This window comes from Corvus moneduloides, chromosome 4, assembly GCF_009650955.1.
Source record: "Corvus moneduloides isolate bCorMon1 chromosome 4, bCorMon1.pri, whole genome shotgun sequence".
NCBI lineage: Eukaryota > Metazoa > Chordata > Aves > Passeriformes > Corvidae > Corvus > Corvus moneduloides.
The window spans coordinates 50,643,368-50,667,464 of NC_045479.1; the positions used below are offsets into that span (position 1 = coordinate 50,643,368).

The 24,097-nt window shown below is 35.0% G+C and overlaps 1 protein-coding gene across 1 annotated transcript in view; it reads right to left on the reverse strand.

Moving 5' to 3' along the window:
- The window catches only part of CTTNBP2 (cortactin binding protein 2), an 81,666-nt gene that overhangs the window by 39,085 nt on the left and 18,484 nt on the right, over nt 1–24,097 (reverse strand). The window contains 2 exon segments of the mRNA XM_032105670.1: nt 5,855–7,505; nt 12,157–12,381. Of these exon segments, the coding sequence (XP_031961561.1) occupies nt 5,855–7,505; nt 12,157–12,381 (1,876 nt within the window).

Consider the following 24,097-nt stretch of genomic DNA (forward strand, 5'->3'; position numbering starts at 1 on the left):
AACAATACAGAAGTAAATACATTTATTATTGAACTCCTCATTAAGGTAACGTTCCTTTTACTCAGTGATATTTAACAATACATTATAAAATGCTCCAGTGGGAATGAATAACAGGTTATATAAAATTTATGTCTGAAAGCTTTGAAGTCAATCCATTAACAAAGAATATTCAATCCAAAACTCTGAAAGCTTAGGAGTCGTGGTTAAATGTTCTGCTGACTATTTGTCAGCTTAGGAGGGACTTTGTTAAGAATATGAAGTTTGCTGCATAAGGCATGGAATATTTTGTGCATTCCTCCTTGATCAAGGACTGCAAGAGAAAATAGGAGAAAGGTTGGGGTTTTTTTTTCATATGTTCACTATTACCTTTAGAAAACATGCATTATATTTCTCTCTTGAATAAATAACTGTCTTCTATGGCCACAAATAGGCTACTATATGAGGCTGAAATCTGACAATACAAAGCAAGTTTATGCAGCTTTTAATGCAGTTTTGCAATGCCTGAGGCTGAAAAAGAGCTTTAGGGCTTCAGTTCCATTCAAGCTAAGTGCTATCCACCCTCCAACATCTTGAACTAGAGAAAGTATGCGGTAGCAGCACTACCATGCTGGGATGATCTGCTTCAGATTTTGGAAAACAAAATGAAATGCAGAAATTCCCAAAAGAATTCTACAGAAACAACAGACTGGGTACCTTGTAAGATCTCAATACATTTTAGTTAACATCAAGGCTTACACAAGAATTCATTACCTGAGCAGTACCACTGAAGAATACATAGTTTGATTCCAGTTCAAAAAACAACAACAACAAAAAAAGCTTGGAGTATTTTCATATTTGTTTCTAAAGTAAGCTAAATTTGTCAATTTAAATTAAGTTTACTAGTTTAGTATCTAAAGGAAACAAATTTTCAGTATTTCCACAGTATTATTAGCTTCTTATTAAACTTACTTTTTTCGTATTCACTGTAAGAAGTCATCACTGCAGCTATGAAGTTACCTTATAAATCCAAATTTAAGCCAATGATAAATTGTAAAACTAACTCCATACATCTTCTTATAACTTCAGTTCTGAAGTTACCTTCTGATTATTAATACTCTTAGTAATATTTAATTCTCCAATATTTTTATTCAGAGGATTTTGAGGGTTTTCTTAAGTTTATTAAAAAAACCAATAAGCAATATACAAAGTAAACTGTACCCTTTAAGTGGCAAAAAAATATATTACCTTCAACTTCCAACATTTGAGAACAGTTAACTCTTACAAAATTCCCTAAGGTTCAAAGAATAACTTTTGGTATTCCTTTCCATTGTGAAAGTGGTTTTATTTTTTTCAGCCTTTTGTTATTCTTTGAAACTAACTGTGCTGCACCTCTTGCTATACATATATTAATGTTTTTAAAATAGTACTTGTGTAGTTTTTACTGTCTTCTTTTGGCAGTTAACCGATAGTGGATATTGACAAGGTGGCACTACAGTTACTAAAATTCTTTATCTAAGTTACACTGGAATTATGGTTATATAAATAGTATTTTGGGTTTCCTTTCCTTTTGAAAAGAGCACGATTTTTTAATGTAGTTTATTTGCTTGTTTGTTTGCTTGTTCTTAAAGCATCCTTAAGAGAAATGCCAAAATGAAAGGAATTTTTTAAAGTCACATCTTAATTTTAATTTCAGCTCCTTGAAAAGAAAAATATGTTGTTGCAATTCAGTGATGAAATTCATTATACCAAGTTACCATTAAATGAAAACCTTCTACTGAAAAAGATACAAAAATAAGTAATAACATAAATATAACTTTACATTCTATTATCAATGTGAAGCAGTATAGTAAGATTCAATTCATCCAACAAAATGCACCAACATTAGAAGATACCAATAAATAAGGGACACCATTACAGATGCAAAAAGTTAGGAAATATGAAGCACCTGTGAAAGCTTGTAGGGCATGCAGTGATGAAGGGCAGAGGGACAGACAAAAACAGCTTCTGGCATCAGCTTCAGAATGTGAGATGGTTAATTTCAGAGCTTACATCAGTCCTTCACACCCCCCCTCCCCCCTGCCACACACACTTTTATCTTCAAAGCCAATTGTAAAGAGAGAATAAATCAATCATCATAGAAATGAGCAAAATAAAAAAAATATATGTCATTGAAGAGTAACACAGAAAGCACAAAACTAAGAAGAAAGTGAAAGCAGAAATCCCAGGGGTATGATAATCCAAATGCCTACATTTGTTTCCATTTTGAAGTCTTACAGCCATTGAACTGTAGAAATCCAAACAGAGCAGAAGCATTTTGGCACGGATCAAAGGCTGCTGAAGTTAATGAAAACACTGTCACAGATTTTGAATCAGGCCATAAATGTTCATTGTAATGTCTCTATGTGCAGTCTGCTTAACATTAATGAAGGCCCATGTCTTTTCCTACCAGGGATGAAAAGAGCAACATGTGGTACAATAGCCCATCTCTAAAAGATATGACCACATTACTTTAGCAGAATGCCCGTGACAGGATCAGAGTGCCCATTTTAAGTTTGTTCTTAACAGTTCCTCTTCCTAGAGCCAAGACACTTCCTTACTGAAAATCAGGCTGTTGCTCTGTTCCTAAAGCAATCTGAGCTAACTAGGAAACTCTTAAAATTAATAATACTTTAGTGATTAGGTTATTATCAATTCTTTTGACTCCACCATAAGAAGAAACAAGCATGAATTAACTGACAAACAAAAAAATATAAAAATGAAGGATTCTGTCAATGTTCTTTAATATGTTAAAATTGTTTGGCACTGTTCTTAAAAATATAAAAAAATTCTGATTGAAGCTCACTGCTTACTATACAATAAGAGTAAGATTTAACCATGCTCTGCTTTAACTGAATGTAAAATTGAAATTCTAAACATTTTCTGAAAAAAGTAAATAAAACATATTAAAATCAACCAGATCATTAATAAAACTAACTGGTTCTGTGCCTAGAGGACATGAAAATGCAGATATGGGAAGGAAGTTTCAGCAGTATTTGTAGTTTGTTAGATGTTTCTCACCTCAAAAAAAGTCATACTTAAAAAAGAAGCTGAAAAAAGGGAATAAGTGACATGAATTCAGGTATTACTGACCACATTATCTTAACAAAATTAGTGTTATTAAATTTGATTTATCTTTCTATTTTCATATATATATTTAAAATATAATTATTTTCTTAGCATAAAATTTTGAAGGAAATGTTTTTCCATACTTGCATAACATCTGTTGCTCTAAATTTATTTAGTTCTGCAGTTTGCTAGAACATTTGGCCAAAATAAATTATATTCCCTTAAAAACATTAAAAAAATGAGATTAAAGAATAAATGCAATAAAATACGAGCATTATTTGGGGTAAAATAATATTATTATTTAAAATAATATTATCCTGAATATTTATTTGAATATTACAGATAAAGTTATTAAGGTTCTTTGAGCCTGTATGTAGCCAGTAAACTAATACTAAAATAACATCTCTATAGTAATAAAATAAAACTGCATACAGCTAAGTAGAGTTTAAGCAATCTTTCTTTGCAAACTATAGATCATGGGATATGTTTCCCACCTGCAATTGCAAATATTCCCAAAAACCAGGCTGACTTAAAAAGTACTAAGATCAAATGTTCAGAGCAAGGATTATAATGGAATTAAATCAACAACTATTTCCATGCCTCCCAAAAACAAGTGAAGGGAGTTAGAGAAAGAAAGCAATCTGAACACAAGCCAAAAAATTTTTAAAAAACTAACAATTTTTGCCAAAAAGTCCTATCTTTGAGAATTTTCTCTGAGAATGGTCACACATTTCATAAGAAACACAAATTAAATATTTGGGGGCAGAGTCTGATTGAAAAGAATGATTGTTCTCCTAAGAAAATAGTTAATACCTCAAAGCACCAACTCAAGCAAAAACAATACATGGGGTTATGAAGAAAGGCACTAGTAATTTCACTTTTAAGGTATAAGGCTTATTCTTCTAATGAATAATCAATAACTATCTTAAATGATTACCAAACACCAGATAATTAATGTAATACTAACTGTTATATACACCTAATTCATGCTGATAGGATTTGTGGAAGACAACGTCTTGCCTACAAAAACTATTCACTTAGAAGCTGACTTTTCCAGTAATTTGTTCTATGTTCATAAAATCTTAGATTTTGTTCTTGGAATCATTTTTAAATTATGTTATGGAGCCTAATAGCACTTGAAGGCAAATTAAGTTTGGAAAAGATTAAAATACTGGGAGACTAATGATCTATCTGACATGGCAACCAGACTCATCTTGGAATACAAATTTAAGATGAAAATTCAGGATGTCCCTATGAAAAACAGCAAACTAATAGGCAGTAATCAAATCCCAGTATTGTTGACTCTGAGGAGTAGTAGACAAAGGGAAGGATAAAATTTCTGAGCTCACATTTTTATGGCACAGTTCAGAAAGGAGAGAGGATTCTGACAGTATGGTGTGACAACTAAATGCTAGAAGGATGACCAGGTTACTCCTGATGCATGTAGAAAGTCTTCAGTGAAGTGGAATGGGAATAAAAATTGATTAATAACAGGAAACCTGGAATCTCCTATATATACACACTCAATTTTGCCACAGACTGTTTTTGGAATGGCTTCCCCAGGACTGGTGCTTGAGTTTAACTCACTTTTTAGTGGTGCAGCTACCAAGAGAAAGTGGTTGGTTACATGCTGGAAGCAGATTGGCTGCGCAGGGCTTTTATACCCTACAGACTATGATGCAGGGACTAGAGTTATGAGGGACTGAAGTACCATAACTGAACTGAGAATAACTGTTGAAAGCTTGAGACAACTCAAACATTCTTCAACACTGATGAAGGTCTAAAGTGTTCTGTAACTGTGTTCCTTTTTTTTTTACTGCAGTGCAAGTCAAGCTAAAGAGGAGCTTCTACCTAATGTTCTAGTGCTACTGATCCCAGCAGGGAAATATGTTAATAAAAAGGTTTATAGGAGATCTATAATTCACTGAAACGTAGACCAGTATTGTCTTTGTTCACTTTAATGCCACCAAGAAGATTCCGTGAAGCTGGTGGCACATTAGTTAGTCCCCACCACAATGCAAAATGAGTAGCAGATACACATATTGACTCCAGATTTAAGATTATCAAGTTAGATTTTAACTTTTCAACAGCGAATTTGTGCCTATATTTGTTGAAGTAAACCTGTGAGATGCCATACATGAGTATTAACAAAGCCTACAACCAAAAAAAGATCTATAGAAAAATAGAAATAAAAATGAAACGTATTCTACAGGCATGTAGTGATATATGGGAAACTGCACTGTTATACAGGCAATTACATGTATTAATGTGCAACCATCTACTGCTGTAGCAGAATACCATAGGCCCAGCTATGCCCTATTTTTTAAAAGGGCATAAAACTCACAGAGCACAAAATACATATTCCATGGAAGATCACTTGCAGAGGTAATCAAAACATCATTTCAGACTGAGAAAGCATTTTGAAGTCCAAAATACTAGCATAACCAAAAATATATAAAATAAATTTTTAAAGGAATTTATTTAATAGACTATAATCTGCAGCTCACTTAATTTAAACATTAGTCCTCTTTATCTTTAAAAAAAGCCTTCAATATGGAGACTTCCTTGAGGAAGCAAACTAATTCATAACATTACTAAATCAGCAAAAGAATTCCCATGCCCCTGGAATGTGTAAAAAATATAAACAAAAATTTTAGCTTCTAGAAAGCAAGAAAGAGAAAGTTACAACAAGATAAAGCAAACAAGACATAAAAGAAAACCAAAACATTATTTTTGAGGGAGACAGTTTGTAGCATATCAATCCCTTTACCTGATGCTGTTACCAGGAGGCTGTCTGAATCACATGGTCTACAGGATGAAGCACTAACAGGGTTTATGGAGGAGCTACAGGCAATGGTGGTGGGAATGACAAAGGAATTTTCTGAACATGCAGGTTGGTTCAGTCCAGGGAAGTGGGAAGGCCAGGCACCCACCTGAGATGAGGCTATGGCTGGTATGGCACAGCCTGCAGGTGCCACAGATAAATCTATAGCAGGTTTTGGTGGCAGCTGAGGTGAGGACTTAGAAATAATTTCCTCATTTATTACCCTGATTCCTTGTGGTGAACTTGAAAGAGGTGAGGTCATGGTTTTGTTGTCAGTTTTTGCACTTGTATTTGGGGATCGATTACTATCCATTAAAACTTTAAGCTGTGGGTGTGGTGGAGAAGGAGCTTGTGAAAGCCCTGGTTTTTTAGGAGGAATAGGTGGAGGGTTTCCTCTGTCAATTCTTGATACACTTGGAGTCTTTAAAGTCACTCTACCGACTGGGGGGTAAGTGCCAACTTCCACTGAATGTGATGTCCCTGGCCGTGACGGAGCGCTACTCTGAGGGCTTGTAAATCTTGAAAGAACTTGGGTAACAGTATTCCGAGCTGCCTGCTTGGCAACTAGGTTGTCACGACTAGTAGGGGATACATCTCTTGAGGGAGGGCTTTGGGTTGTGTTTCCATTTTGGTCTTGATCATTTGTATTGGCCTGAAATCTAAATCTAGCTGCTTGGATTCGTGGATTTAGGCCTGGATGGCCAGCAGTGTTGGCAGATGGTGAATGCAAACTGTGTATAGATGAAGCAAGCGAGGAATTCTGAGCTGTGGCAGTTGGTGTGGTAGGGGTGCAAAGGGAATTACTATTTGAAAAAGGGGAAGCGCTACTTGATAAATCAGGGGATGAGCCTGTACTCGGTCCATTTTCTTCAATCCTGTTTTGATTCTGTGCAAGAACAGGAGTTGTGGGGGGGACAAGCTCACTAGATGAAGATTGCCGATCAATGACAGGCTTCACAAATGCTGCATTCGCACACACGTTCGTTTTTGTATTGCCAGACACTAGTGGGCTCACTGTAGAAGGCTTTATAGAGACAGTCAAAGGCAACTTCTTAGCATTTTCTATGCTACTGTCCATCATTACAGTATCTGTTTGACAGGCAACAGTTCTTGAACTTGGTTCTTCTGTTTCAATTGAAACAGAAACAAGACTCCTATCGCCATTTTTCTGAGAAAGATTAGCTTTACTTTCATTCTCCTTTTTTAGTTGTTCAATCATTTTGATCATTTTATCTCTTTCTTCTCTGAGGTCACTGGTGTGTGTTTCCTCTTTATGAAGTTTGGCACGCAACTGTTCTCTCTCTGTGTCAAACTCAGACAGCTGCTTTTCCATTTGAGCTTCCATTTGTGTACTCCTTTGTTTCTCAGCTGCAAGAGACTCCTCCAATTCAGTAGCCTTTTTCTTTTCCTCTTCAAATTTTGACATCACTTCTTCCAGTTTCTGGGCCTCTTCTACAATTCTGCCAGACAACTGCTTACACTCTTTCACTAGCATCAATACTACATGCTTATTCTTTCCACGTTCTTCTTCAAGACGAGCAGATAGCTTTTTGTGCTCCAGCTCAAGATTCTGTAACTGAGATTTTTCCATTTCCAACTGTGAGAAAACATAGAATATAATTCTCATTAACAATTCTCATTTCATAATAACTTAGTATTAACCTGACATTGATATTTTAATCTTTGAGAGTGTGACTAAAATGAAACCAGGAAGGTGATTCATGATATCTAACGCAAGTGCATATAATCTTATACAAACAAAACGAAGAGAGCGCCATCTCTGAAGAGCAGTTCAGAAACTAAGTAAACTCTTTTACTTTCCTCCGTTGACAACAGAGAGACTCCCCAAAGTGGTTAAACACATCTCTTGATTGATGGAGCTACCTGTTCTCCAGAAATTTGACATAAGACGTAACATAAAGTCATCTCAGTAAAGGAACCATACACAAGTAAGAGATGAGCTTTGCAAAGGATCTTTGAGGCCAGAAATGAAAGGGTTAGGTTTTATCTCTTCCTCCAGCTGAAGCAGATTAAGTCCATCATGAACATAGTTGGTATCCTGTATCTTGTTTTAACATTTATAAATAAGACCAACTTTTTGGCACAAGCACAAATGTTTTCCTGTACTTACTAATAGTGGAAAGTCTCATTGACATCAGTAATGTATAAACTATGTTATAAGCTAGAATCAAAGAACTACCTACCAAAATGCAGATAATGGGTAAGAATAATTTTTCCCCTTATTCATATAGTCATTGACTCTAATTCATTTTGCCTACTGCTTATGCTTTTATTCACCGAACCTCTTCTAGGAAAGCAATGCAAAAATATGTAAATACACCATTTTAGAAAACATCTATGAGGAAAAAAATCGTTGTGGGAAATGATATCTACATTTTAAACATCATCTTGGTTTCAAATACTTCAAAGCCTGTTTAGCAGCATAGGGTATGGCATTAATAGCCATTGCTAATTAAAAATAAGGTATGGCATTATCAGTCATTGCTAAGCAAACTCTATCAGCAGCAACATCTCTTCAGTTCTGTTAATGAAAGTACAGCTGCAAATTAAATTAACAAGCTATTAAAATGACACTGTGTTTAGGAATGGTCCCAATCATAGTTTACAAGTGAAAAAAAAACCCCTTATTTTTTTCTCAATGATTTCATTGTGTTTTCAAAGGATATAACAGCATTTGCATGGTTCACTAGCATTTCAAAACAAGCAGAGCATACAACCATTTCTTTATTTGTTAAAATAGGTTCAAAAATCATGGGAAATGTATACAATTTCTAAAGCTTTGAGATGTAGAAAGATTACAGCAAAAATATTTTTTGTCAAAACTTTCTATACTTTGTTATTCTGCTATTTTGTTTTCAGATGAAGTTCTGGTTCTATTAATTAAGTGTTGTGAAATTACATTACTTCCAAATAATTACAAACAGATTTTCATATATAAGTGGCATGAAATCAGCTTACCATACTATTATAATACCTTATTTGTAAGCATTGCATCTAAATGAAGGATCCCTAATATAAATGTAAATCCTCTATTTGATTTCAAAATACAAAAGCAGCATTATTTTCTCATTTTACATTGTCTCCTATGTGTCTCTCCCTCTTGTTCTTCTTTTGGCTGCATCATCTTGGATAGGAAAATCCTCTGAATATTTACATAGTGTTTTTTCCTTTAGATGACAGATTTGGAACTAGCTACAATTATTTATGAGTTTATGAACTAACTAGAACCTGATTTTTGAAAAATGCACTACATGCTTACACTGTATCATATCAGTAATAAAAACATCTGGAAATGTGTCCTAGAACGATTTGAAAAGGGGTAAAAAAGGATACTGAGAAAAAACAGCGTCCCTCAAAGAATTAACCAACAAAGGCTGGCCCTTCAAAGGTGAGAGACAGTATGCCTTGTAAGAAAATGCTGAGGAAGCTTGGCTTGCATAGTTTAGTGAAAAACAGATAAAGGGATAATCTAACAGCAACCTCATTTTGAAGGGCTCTTACAGTGATAACAAGAGTCAAATTCTTCTTGGTAATGGTAGGTGGAGCTCCATAATAAAAGGTTATAGAAAAAAAACCTTGCCCTTTGAGAGGCTCAGTCTTGGAAAAGAGTTCTTCACAAGGACACCAGTGCAGAAAAGCTGCAGTATTGCCATTCCTGGGGGTTTTCATGACTAAGCAAGACAAATTCACAGATGACCAGATGTACTGATGATGATAATCTGCTTTAAGCACAAGGTTAGACTAAATTACACCAACAGGCCCTTTCCAACCCACACTTGCCTTTCTTTGAGCATGCATCCCAATACTAACTCCTCTGCAAACTCTCAACAAATCAAGAACTGTCACTTTGATGATCTCTTTTGCGTTCCCAGGAAAACTCAAAATTAATTTTCACAGCAGCTCCAAGAAAAGCATTCAAAGAGCTGGAAGAGGATGGAGACTTAACGCAAACAGATGACATTTGAGAATTAGATGTTTGTATATGGTAAGCTATGACTTACAGTCCTTTGTGCACCTCCTTGATTTTTCTACATTTTAGTGTATTTTTATGCCTTGATTTTTGTGATCAAATAAAAATTTTATTCATAGAATACTTTCAAGGTAATTATATTCATAGATATTAAGTCCCCCCCAGAATAAGAGTTCAGTCTGAGTCTGTTTGAAGTTCAGTAATACCCAGAGAAAATAAACACAGCTGTACACAGACTTCATTATTTAGAGTGGGACAGTGAAGCAATTCCAAACACAAAGGCAGGGGCACTACACATTTAGAGAAGGAGGAACCACTCTTGGAGGAAGGGGTGCAGCTGGCTTGTATTTACGTCACATTTGTCTAGGCTGATTTCTTTTCCTTATACTGTGTCACGCTACTTTGTTGAACATTTTTTTAAGTCCCTCAAAACACCTTCATTACCCTCTTCAACAGAAGGATTTGAGAGATGAAGAAGAGATAGAAATGTGGAACTAAGGGAAGGTAAGTGAATGAATGGTTTGTGAATGAATGGAGATGGCTGAGAGATACATCATCCACACCCACAGATACACCACAAACCCACAGAGTTTAAGAGTGTCCTGTATTAGAAATTGCATTTCTAATGGAGCTTAAAAGAGGAAGATGTAAGTTCAGTAGAGAGTCATGCACACAGCTGCTCAACAATATGCAGTTTGTTTTCAAATCCTTAAAATTAAGAATTAAAGAAAAAAAAGGCTCATGTATTCTTCTAGGAAGCAAAAGACAAAACCACCCTTTCCTGTACAAACAGACTTAGAGATATAGACTTTGGTAAAAAAAAGACAAAAAAGAGGACAAAATTTGAATTTACTTGTTAATACACTGACATAATCTTAATATGTGAGCCTATCTTAGGTCCATGTATCTGTGCTTATGATAAAAGCCAGAGATAGATGAAGAATTTACGTACAAGAAGAGACTTGTGGCCATGCACTCAAACAAGAAACTAATTCAACTGTCCTGGCTGATGTGTCAGGGTTTCTCCCAATATCCTTTTTCAGACAGAACAAGTAAGCTTGCTTGCCCTTTCCTATTTTTCTATTTACTGAAAAAGCATATGAGAAAGAAAATTAATACTTAAGAGTTCTCAGAAAGAAGTGCAAGGTATGTACCAGTAACAGTTCACTCCACACTAAACTGTTTGAAGACTTACATGTCATACATAAAGTTTAGCACTATTCTCTTCTTTTTAATCTGTTTTCCTGAAGTTTTAACAGAGCAATGATGCTTAAACTAAACTAAACAACAGAGCTAAAGTAACAACAAAATGTTTACTGGTTTAATTTAAGCATGTATTTCCAGCAGCTTCCAGTACTTTTGCGTCCATGTTTTTTCCCAAAGAGCAATCATTACCAAAATCAATTTTATGTCAATTGTCTTAGCATGTTTTTTGTTTGGGGGTTTTAAAGTCAATAGAAAACAGTCACCAAAAAGCAGTATCACAGCAGTAGAAGACATTCTATCCATCTTATACCCAGTGAGGATGATTAAACACATACAGAGCATTTTTTTTCTATTTATTCAAAAATATCTTGTCTAGATTAATCTGTTATATGACTTTTTCCTCTCTTTCCTCTCAGAAACCCTCCCCCATCAATATATTAATTTTTAGCTAGGTTTTAGGAACCTTAGCTTACATATTGGTGAAATACATGCAACCAACCATTCACTTTCAAAATGAAAGCTGTTTTATTGTCAATATGGCAGTTTTTTCTGCAACATACTTGTTCCAAAAGAATTTTGTTTTTTACAGCAAATGTACTAAATATGCAAAAAAGTATTTTTAGAGTTATAAATCATTTTTACTGATTTATGAAATAGAGCCACCTAATATAAAATTCAAATAAATTATTTATTTTACTCTATTCAGCTTAGAACAAAAATAACAATAAGTCCTCAAGGCTCCAATGGTATTGGTTTAAAAATATATTGTGATGATGCTATCCCAGCTTACATTGAGCTATCTACTTATATATCCACTGTATCAACTTGTACCAGTTATATTTAATTTTTTCCATAAACAGAGCTAAATTCACAGAACAAATGAAGTGTGCCTACAAAATATCACCAAAAAACCAGCACCTCAGTCTATATGAAAATTAAGTGGCAACATTTTAACCCTCGTAATGTTAATCAAGACAAAGATGCAAATTAAAAAAGTGACATGAAAGAACAAATCAGGAGAGGGAAAAGGAAAAAGTCAACAGCAGGATACCTTCTTTTGTCTGTTTTCAGCAGCAGCCAACTGAGCCGACATTCTTTCTTGCATTTTCCTGCAGTGAGCCATAACAGCTTCTAAAATGGACAGAGGGTTCATGCATATTGGCTTCTTTTCTTTATCACCAGCACCTGCCTCAAAGTCTCTCTGAAGAGCCAGAAATGGGTCACTCAGATTAAATCTTCCATATCGCTCCTGGATAAAAACCTCTTTGCGCCGGGCCTAACAGAAGAAAAAAGCAAACCAAAACCAGAGAAATAAAACTCAATGCATTCTTTCAAGTACAACCACACATAGAAGAAACTTAAGACTACAGGGAAAATAATATATGTCTTTTAAGGTTTTAAAATATTTTCTTCAAGTACGCATTTACAATTGCTAAAAGAAAAATATGCCTCAAAAAATCAGAAAAAACCCCCACAGTGCAGAGAAACACTATGAGAAAGATGTTTCCAAAAATAGAGAAAAACATTTCTCTGTGACTTGGTTCAAACTCAGTTTTGAAGAATAAGCAAAAAAAAAAAAAAAAAAGGGAAGAATAAACCAATTCTGAGATACAAAAGAGGAGAAAGAGGGCAAATGCTTACCCAAAGGGTTAGCACACCATTTGGGAAGCTTGAAGTTAAAATTTTAACATATGAAAAGTTCATGAACGATAACACACATTTCAGGGCATGAGAAAACAAAGAAGATCATAAGAACTATGTTAGGAAAACTCCTCAAAGACTAACTACGAGTTACATACCTTAGTGAATGCCCAACTTTTTCTATATATTGTCCACAAAATTGAAATGTTGTCATAAATGAGAACTTGTTTGGAAAAAAACAAGTGTGCCTACATATTCTGATGCTTGAAATACTTCTAGTTTGTTTTTCAGTGTGATAGTATAAATAGAAATTGAAAATCTTTATTAAAAAGACCAGGTCTTTGGAGCATAACTTCAGAAAAAGCTGACAGAGTTCACTCAGACCTAAAGTCTAGTTTGGCTTACAAAGTCAGGTAGTGACTGGTTGAAGAGACAAAAATAAACTGATGGAACCTAGTTATTTTTTATAAAGTGCCTTGCAAGTAATCCCTAATTAGTCTAGTATTTTAATCCCTTCATTTATAATTTATAAAATAAAACAGCTAGTTCTAAAGGTAATATTACAAAACCAGGGGGAGGGGCTGTATTTTTAATTTTTGGTTCTATGAAATGAAGTTACAGGACAGTATCCTGTATCTTAGGAATTCAACCTTCATGGAAAGGAAACCATTAAAACCAAAAACCTTAACATAAATGGATTAAATTGCTAATCAGCCAAGAAAGATGATAAATCCAAGCAGGTTAAGAATTTAAATAGAGAAGGATGCACAGTACATATATAAATTATCAACAACTTAAAAGCCACTTAGTTTATATAGAATGAGACATCAAAATAAAGGAAAAAACAGATGTAGCAGGTCTGGTGTAAATATAAAAAGAAGTCGACCAAGAGCCCTCATCGTTAAATCCAAAGAAAAAGCAAAGAAGATTAACTGACCTTAGAGGCAAAGGCAATCACTTGTGCCTTTACAGATTGGCAAACAGTGAAATAATGTGTCTTTTCCAGTTTTTTCTATGACCTCTGACCAGCTGTCCTCTTGACACATACTAAATGCATATAATATGAATATATTCTTTGAAATGTTCTCTAACATGCACAGCAATTAATAGAGCAAGGCAAAAAGACTCAGTGTGCACTTGCCAAAATAGTAAAAGGACCAGGGGTTCGGATTCATTAACCAAGAAAAGGATGAATCTATATAATAGGGATGAGCTCCATCTGAATGAAAATCAAAACCACAATTAAAGTGGCTATTGGAAAATGTGGAAGCTAACTACTGTGGAAAAACCAATAGGTCTCAAAAAGCACGTGGTTTGGAATGACAGACTGGCTGAAGCCATAACTGCATAACCTCAAGCACAGGGTAAAACACATTAGCAACTCTCAAACCATAGACAGCAAAATCATGTAAAGATGCTTCCAACTCAAAGGGGAACTAAATGTAAAATATTAAAACAAATTATTCCATGTTTTTATACAAGTATTGTAAATATAAAATACAATCACTGGATGATTTCATGGGTTGAAAATACACAATTTAAAAAGAAGGTACCAGAATAAAAGAAAAAGCAGAAACTTGGTAGAACGGAGATGATGGGTATTTTCCCAAAACTTAGGCACAAAGTGATGGAAAGACAAACTAGGCTTGAGGTTTTCTACAAGATTCCTCTTTTACAAGATTCCTCTTTTACAAGAGCCTCTGAATAATACTTCTGTCCCTTTGCAATTCACAAAAATACATCAGATGAGAGAAATAGAAATGCTAGAATCAGAAATTTTTTCTCTTATAGTGTCTTTCTTTACTGAATTTCAAGTCATAAGAATTAGTAGCAATACCATGATATTTGCTTTTCATGGCAGTCATTATTTGTAGAATATACAGTCTAAAATCATACAGGTAATTACTCCTTTAAAAGAGTGTCTGCATAATTTGGTGGTTGTGTTAAAGCAGCATTAGCAGTGTCTCATATATTAACTTCAATTGCATAGCTATTTATAGAGAAAAGAACAGTTAAACTGTTTATTGGTGAATAATTAACTGAATAATTTTCAAACAGAACATTTTCAAAAATAGAATATGTACCTGCTATAGGAGGTCATGAGGACCACTGCCTTGTGAAAGGTGCTATATGAATTTATAATCATCAGCTTTAGTTTTCTGCACATACTCATTTGCACAGCAATGAACCTTTTAACGGAAGGACTGAGACTGGAAGTATTTAAAAGTATGAAAGATGTCCACGGGAAACGATACTTTTTTCAGCCTATGTCAGTGGTACACAAAATCATTACTTAAGATTGGATATAAATCCTTCAACAGGTAACTGCTAATGAAAAGTGACAGCAGGCACACACAAATCAAGACAAAGTATCTAAAACCAAAGATAAAACCCCTTTAAACAGTTAATTTATGGAATTTACTACCGCAATAGAGCAAAAGATTAACTTACTTAAAACAGCTTTTTAATGCAGTCAGTAAGAACATCACATTTATACAGAACTTTTAAATCCTTTCACAAGACCTGAAACATTAAACAAGAAGACCAAAATAAAGCTACTAAAAAACCTAAACCTTGAAGTTTTTTGATGGCTGATGTGTAAAATTATGTTATTATGATCAAGGATGGACTACCAAAAAAAAAATAGATCTGAAAAACATCTTCAATGTTTTCATTTTGATCATTTAAAAAATGATCAAAAGGTACAACACAGCTTCTATTCAAGGAAGAGCTAAGTAGAAGTAGGACTTTTCAGTGTGAAACAGAGACAATCAGGGAGAAAGGTGCTTGAGGTCTGCAGGCTGACAGGACAAGTAGCGATTGTTCCATGATCTAATGAGGGAGATTTGAGTTGGACACAAATTCTTTTCACTGAGAGCAGATAAGCACTGGAACATGTTGCCCAGGGAAAACACATAACTTCTATCATTGGAAGATTTCCCAAGACAGATTGGATAAAGCCATCTGTAACTCAGTCCATGTTTGACCTTAGTCCTGCTTTAAGAAGATTGGACTGAATGATCTCTCAAGGTGCCTTCCAACCTACATTACTTCATGATTAGTGATTTTTTCTAGACTGTTGTTTTTTGGGGTTTTTTTTTGTTAGCTTATAGATGCTGGTAATCTTGTCAAGTAATAAACAACAAAAATGAGTTCTCAGAGGAAGGAAAAACAATAAAATATTTGTATAACAAGTCTTATGTCTTGCTTTGGATCATGACAATGCTTTGGGAAATGACCTGGGAAACAGAACTTTTAGTCTGGGATATTTTCAAAAATAAAAAATTAGTACTAAACAATCCCTAGGGATTATGCAGCTATACAATACAAGGGGAAGGTTTATTCTCAAGTTTTCTCTCCTAAGTCTGCAGCCAACAAGAAACTGAAGGATCAGGCTGTTACGATAAACTGCTTCTTTTATGACTCTCTCAGGGAGCCTGTCTCCTACCACGTATAGCAAGACACCTCATTCATCCCACACCAACCTTTTTCAAGTTACCTCAAGTTATCTGCAACCTACCTCATGGAAATTTTCACTTCTTAACCTGACCTTTTTGCAGTCACTAACCCTATTTATCGACTGGCAGATGAAGGTGGGCAGGGGGGTGTGCAGGGAGAGGAACAAAAGGAATGAAGATATCTGTACAACGGCCTGTGGGAAAAGCTGCAAAAACAGTGTAAGAACTGGTCTGTAACTATCTGTTTCTTGCATTCCACTTCAGAAGAAAACAAAAATTTATTTTCAGTGACCAAATTGAGAATTATGAAGTCTAATTAGACTTCTTCCTCTGTTATTGAAGTAAGAATGTAAGGGGACAGGGAGGTCTTCAAATAGTATGCATTTTACTGTGGACTTATAGCTAAAAGCATAAAGCTAGGAAAAAGAAATACGATCGATTAATGTATATAAGAAATAAGCCAAATAATGAAAACCAAAAAATTAATCACATAAGCTATATTATTTGTTTTATATTCTTAAAAATTTATGTTGATATTAGTTATATATATTTGTTGAAAAGAGTTGTCATAATTAGCAACATAATATATATAAGCAACAGTGCTTTTAAGGTTAATACTGTATTTTGCCCCCAAAGCATCTCAGAGTTACCTCTTCATTTATCTGCCAAGTTAAGAGAGTTCAGCAGGTCCAAGTCTTCCATGCAGCAACCAATGATAAACATCAAAAATAGGACTGCATGTCCTACGCTGCTGGGGAACAACGGAACTGAATTAAAGCTGCCCCAGAACCCTTAAACAAAATTTCCTTCCTTTCAAGAGCATTTGTTGCTCTGATTAATTTCCTTTTCCACATTTATGAAAATTGTTTCAACAGATGTTGACAGATTCATATTAATATTTTTTCTTGGAGTGGCAAAAAGTTTTCTGAAACTAACCAGTACAGAAGAGGAGGCAGTAAAAGCTTATTTTATGTGTTATGTTAAAGATGAGGGTGAGCCGCTCATTCTAAATAAAACTGAAAGGGTAACATTTTTTTAAAAGAGGAAGATGTCTGAAAGAGAGCATGTTTATAAATCTTCTTCAATGAAATTATATACTTTCTTGAAGTGACTTTTTGTAGCTATTCAATTAAGCAAAAGAAAATTATCAATGAGTATATACTCACAATAAAAGCAGTAATTTCAGATACACCTGCAAAATACCAGACTGGAGGACATCACGCCTTACTATGATTAATTAAGAATCACTCTTTAAAGAATGCTAGCAATTTTCTTACACAGTTTGGTTTGGGGGCTTTGTTAGCTTTTTTAGTTGCCTTCTTTTTTTTAATGCAGGTGTAAATTAATATTTTCAACGTATTGTGAGATACTTCCATATAATTTTTTACGGGAAAGCTAAAAATGGAAATGTAAACATCAATTACTGCAGAGGAAATGGTATCTTGCAGCATGACTTCTGTCAATGAACACGTGATGCTCAATTTTTCCTTACAATCTTAACTGCAGTCTAAACTCCTTTCTTCAGCACAGTGACAGTGCATACCTATGCAAAACCTAAAAGGGAGTTAAATTTTAATGAACTCCATACTATATGAAAAATACTTTACCAATACATTCAAAGTGTCTGTTTCCATGTTAAATGTCAAGTTTCATAAGACAAAAACTTGTGTGTCCATTTTAAGGATGAAAAAATTGAAATTCTCTGGAGAAGACTGATGATCGTAACACGCCACTCGTTCAAAAAGAGTGAAAACAGTAGAAATGAGAAATTGAAGGATACAATCAGCAAGTTAAACAAAACCAGCATACAGGTTGATTATGCTGACAGACCTACATAATTGTTTTGTACTATAAAGACATGCTCTTTATGGATGACTGAGCAGGACCATGAAAGAAGTCAAGTCATTTGGTAGAGGTACTAATAAAAAAAGAAAACATACCCAGTTAGTAATTTTTAATGTGAGACACACATACCCATAAAAAGCATTCAAACCTTTCTTGGAGAACTGTCTTGTAACAGTCATAAGCCATGCAAATATATCAGTGAAATTTGTTACAGTACAGTAGACTGCATGATATGTAAAATTTTCCTCGAAAAGTTATTCCAAGCATGAAACTAATATCCAAAAGCTGTATTATTCTCTCATTCACGAAACTTCTTAAAAAATCTGTAATTTGCAAAGTACCCCGTCTCTTGGAATCACATAGCTTTAAATCCAAGCTTTAAAAAGCATTTTTCAAGGTAAAAAACCAGCTCTGAATAAAAGACTGTATGTTGTTTTACAAGGTTATTCGCAGTATCCTCAGGAGAAGAGATTTTCTCTGTTTCATGCAAGTATCCAAATATTATAGTGCTTTGCAAAAAGCTGTACAATTTTCTTTTCTCTATTATTATCTTATGCACTAAAAAGCATACCTGATAAAAGCACAAAATGCCAACTACTTCAAATCTCTGTGTATAGAAGGTATAGAAGGACAAACATTTAAGTAACATTTAAACAATCCTGACAAGTACTGAAGCAGAATTATATAACCAAGGTAATGATCAAGCCTGGATTTTCTTAGGGGTCTAACTCCATAAAAGGAGGGTATCATCCAACAGCACCAGATGATTATTACCACAATATTGATAAGTAGCACAACTGCCTTCCCTTTCTCCCTGTACTTGACAAAAACCTCCATGAAAGAAAAAGGTACAGACAGACAGGACAGACAGACATATGCTTCCAATTCTTCATTATTAATTTTCTCCCTTAGAGTACTGAAAACTCACTATTTTGAAGTTGCAGATTTTAAAATGAAAATGCCATATTACAAGGCTAAGATCAGTTACTAACAGATCAGTCCCAACAAGAAAAAAAAAACCAGTGCAGTGAATATAAAATATTCTTCACTTCACACAATGTAAAAGGTGAAATTCAGGCCTTGCACTAAGTTTCTAAATGAGGAAGAAGAAAAAGTTCAAGTCATGAAACCGCACGTGGTTTTGATTGAGAAGAGCTATCTAAATGTTCCATATAAAGATTACATTAGACCTATTTTATGACAGCTTTGTTGCCTGATGCTTAAACATTTGCAAATTATAGGCCAATATTTTGTCAGGAAATATCACTGTTTGATGCTCTGATTATCTAACCGCCCAGACATTTATTTCTGAAAATAATACAGATTTTCATACTGATAGGAGTGTCAGCTGATAGAAGAGACTTGAGCTCTCTGGTTACTTTAAATAACCATTCGTCATCTAGACTTTTTTGCATGTTCAAATTTATAGTTGAAATTCATGCAAATCAATTCATAATTCTTTACATGGAAATCTGTCAGCCATTCTTCTGAAGTGTTGAAGGAAAACTGACTTCATCTCTAACCAAAGTAGAGCACTTTAACCTTCATGCTTAGCAGTTAAAAAAAAAGCTTCTTCAGTTCAGTAAGAAAACATACCAAAGACATAACAGTAAAACTTTCACTTGATCAATCTGTGCTTCTGTTTGAGTATTTAGATTTTCATAATTTCAGGCTATCAAAATCTCAGTTAAGATACCATCCCACATTACTACATGGCAATTAAATTACTACCAAACTTTACATATTTTAATGAAAAAGTATACAAATTATGTATTTACAATGCCATCATCAGGCAGAGTCAACATGGGTTCACAAAGGGAAAGGGCTGTTTAACTACTTCCATATCCTTCTGTGTAAAGTCAATCACCTCGTGGATGAAGGGAAGGCAGTGGATGTAGTTTTCCTGGATTTTGGTAAAGCTTTTGATACTGTCCCTCACAGCATCCTTCTGGACAAGTTCTCCAGCTGTGGGATGAGCAGGTTCAGAGTGCATTGGGTGAAGACCTGGCTGAAGGCTTGTAGTGAATGGGGCTACATCTGGCTGCTGTTGGTCAATAGCGGTATTCCTCAGGGCTCAATCCTAGGGACAGTTCTCTTCCATACATTCATCAATGACCTGGATGCAGGAGTCAAATGCACCATTAGCAAAGCTGCTGATGATAGCAAACTGGGAAATGCTGTTGACTCCCTTGAGGACACGAGGCCTTGCAGAGGGATCTAGATAGTTTGGTGCATTGGTCAATGATTAATTGGATGCAATTTAACAAGTCCAAATGTCAGATTCTGCACCTGGGATGGAGCAATACCAGGCACAAATATAAACTGGGAGGGGAGGCTGGAGAGCAGCCCTGCAGAGAGGGATCTGGGGGTGCTGGCTGACAGCAGGATAAACGTGAGTCAGCTCTGTGTGCCCAGGCAGCCAAGAGGGCAAACCCCATCCTGGGGTGATCAAACACAGCATCACCAGCTGGGCAAAAGAGGTGATTATCCCACTCTATTTAGCGTTGGAGCAGCCTCACTGGGAGTGCTGTGTGCAGTTCTGGGCTCTGCGGTTTAAGAAGGATGTGAAGGTGAGTGAATGCGTCCAGAGGAGGGCAACAAAGCTGGCGAAAGGGCTGAAAGGAACATCCTGTGAGGAGCAGTCAAGGACTTTGGGCTTGTCAAGTTTGGAGAAAAGGAGGCTGAGGGGTGACCTCATTGCTCTCTACAGCTTCCTGAGGAGGGGAAGGGGAGAGAGAGGGGCTGCTTTTTTCTCCCTGAGATCCAGTGAGAATGGTTCAAAGCTGCACCAGGAGAGGATCAGACTGGACATTAGGAAGCATTTCTTTGCTAAGATGGTGGTCAAACACTTCCTAGAGAGGTGATCGATGCCTCAAGCCTGTCAGTGTTTGAGAGGCATTTGGACAATGCCCTTGCAAACACATTTTAACTTTTGGTCAGCACTGAAGTGGTCAGGCAGCTGAACTAGATGGTCACTGTTCATATCCCTTCCAACTGAAATAGTCTATTCTATTCACAATATAGATTTATTTGAGGTAGTGTTTTCAAATTATTTTCAGTATTCACTGGAAGGAAATTGTGAGAACAATACGTATTACCTCCAAGAAGAATTGCATTCTTGCTACTACCCCTAGTGAAGAAGATGAATGAACAAATACATTTTACTAAATTATTTTGATTGATCAAAAGGAAAATTTTAAAGTAAACAACACTCATCTGCATTAGATTTTACACTTTGGATGTTACACTGTTTATTAAAACTTTAAAGCAATTTTCCAGCTAGAACTCCTTTTACAGATACCATTAGAGTTAGCAATTTAAAAATTTCCATGTAACAGCTTGTATCTCCACAATATGTAGCTAAAATTTTACTTTGCTATTTCAGAGAAAATTCACTATAATCACTGTTGCTCTATTTTCTAAAATTTTCCATTTATTAATAAAAATGGAGCTCCGGCTTTAGTAAGAGACCTAGTGCTAAGTATTTTTAGTACACTCTCAGAGCTTCTAAGACAGATGCCTCTCTCTGTGAGAGCAGCAGCTGGAAGGACCTGTCCACCAGTCAGAACAGCATCAAAATGAAGTGGGAGGGAGAAAAGCCTGGGAACATGTAAACCCAAGCACAACAAAAGTAATCAAAGCTATGTATTTTCAAAGGTGTTGAAAAGGACCCAAATCAAATCTCTTGTCTTATTCACCATTATTTTTTTATAAATTATTACCTTTTTTTTTTTTTTGGAAGAACCAAGAACAAACCTTATACATTTTTTCTTCAGCAACAGTAACATGAAGAGACACACAAACCAAGGAAAGAAGTGTTATGTATTCAGTTCCCTTGAGCGTTGCTATCAGCAATATTACCTATACTGTTTATTGGCATAGAGGAAATGTGTTCCCTCAACTAAAAAATGGAAAATTTCAGGTAATATAACATAGATAACAGATGACCCAGTTACATTTCTCATTGTCAGCAATGTGGGTAATGATGGCAAACAGATGAAACACTTCAAATAGGTCATATGTATATAATTCACAAAGATCACAGAAAAGGAGAAACAGTTACATTAACATGACATTGGAATTTTTTATTATTATTTTTACAAATAACGTGTGCACCTATCTCTACCCACTAGTTTATGTTGGATTATGCAGGAAGATAAACAAGGGTAGAAGAAATCAAGTCGGAAGGCAAAGCAATTATCCAAATAAGATATCAGCAAAATACTTTCAGGTGAATTGGTAGGATCATGCCTGCCAACAATAAAGATATTCGGATCTTATGTGAAAAACAAAAGGGGACTACGATCAGTTTAACAGACACTGCTGGAATGAAGAGTGAAAAGGTTGTTTGTAATGCAAGGCCATAGAGCTTTCATACTAGAAAACAAGTCTCATAGTTTCATACTTGTGTTCCCCAGTTTTAGGAGAGCCTGGAATAAAGGTATTTACCTCAGTAACGAAACTTAAGCTTAGTGAAGCAACACAGACACAGGACTGATTTAATATGGTTTAGGAAAAGTTTTGCATAGTTCAGTGCTTAATGTCACCCTTTGGCAAACAGCAAATACCTGCCACAAGAAGTGATGTAACATGACTGAAAACTTATTTTGTCAACAAATTCTAGAAGAGGCCTTTATATGTGTCAAAATAGCAGGATCACTCAGATCATCAAAGTTAATTAGTCCAGGGATTGCTGCTGCCAAAAGTCCAACACCTTTTCAAAAAGGTCAGACTTGATTCCATTCATAACAAAGCATATGTTTACACAACTATTACTACAACTACAAAAAAAAAATGAACAAAAGAAAAGTAAATACAACACAATATAAACTAACACAAAAAGAATATATAAACCATGATCGAATAGGGGCAAATCAAAATTTGAACATTAAGGTTGTATCAAACAATGCTTCTTCAATTAGGTTCAAAGAGCATGCTTCAAAAATCTAAAACTTGAAATGAACAACAGATAAACCGTTCCAAACTAAATACTATAAAAAAAAAATTTCATCTACTAACTTGTCTGAGGTTTATCCCTATTTCATCATTTCATTGCAATCAATTTTAAATAGCTTGCGATAGTGAAATACTGGTTTTTGACCAACCCTTTCAGAAAAGTACAGTAAACTATTATTGGGAAAGCAAAACCAGACACATTGGAGATGTAAAGACAAACTATATTTAAAAGCAGAGAGAATGCATACACAACCATCATTAAATTCAATAAATCAAAAGTAGTGAGCAGACGAGCAAAGACATAATCTGCAGAGATGAGCAAAGACAATCTGCATATTATTAGCTCCCAAAAATTTAGTAAAAATTAATTTCTATGCAAAGAATTTGCAATATGCAAAAATGACAATGCAAACAAGGCATTATCTGACTTCTATTTCACGGTTCACTTCTGCCACCAAGACCAACAACTGCCATCATACTGTCTACAAAAATAACTTTCTGTTACGCACAATTTAACATCTTCTGCTCCTCCTTCTACATAGTTACAAATTTTCCAGGACACCTGGCTATAAAACAGGCTGTCTTATTGGCTGCCAGAAACCTCCAAAACCACCTTCTGTGTGCTCTTAGCTCCATTCTGGATTCATGGGATTCATGCGTATAGGAGAATTCGAATTCACATTTTAGATTCCAAACTTAGAACAATTACTGCAGGTAAGGGTCCATAATTTATTGTATGTGTAGCTCCCTTTGACAGATTACGCTTCATATACATGCAATTTTTCTGCCTATCAGTCAACTTGAGAACAACTAAATTATAAGGATTCATTCCCTTTTTCCTGATAGCTCCCAGATTTCTTCCCTTCTAACCCCAAAATTCATTCTAGAAGTCCTAAGTCTTATAGCACAATTCTTGCAGACTCTGTGCAGTAGTTCAGGAAAAAACTTTAGTCATATACAACTGACAGTTATTGTGTTGCTTAATAATTCTATTTTAATGTGTAACTTTCATAGTACAGACAAAACCAAGTATCATCCCATGACAAGATGCAAAAGACAAATAATATTAAAAGGATATGGAAACTCTAACTG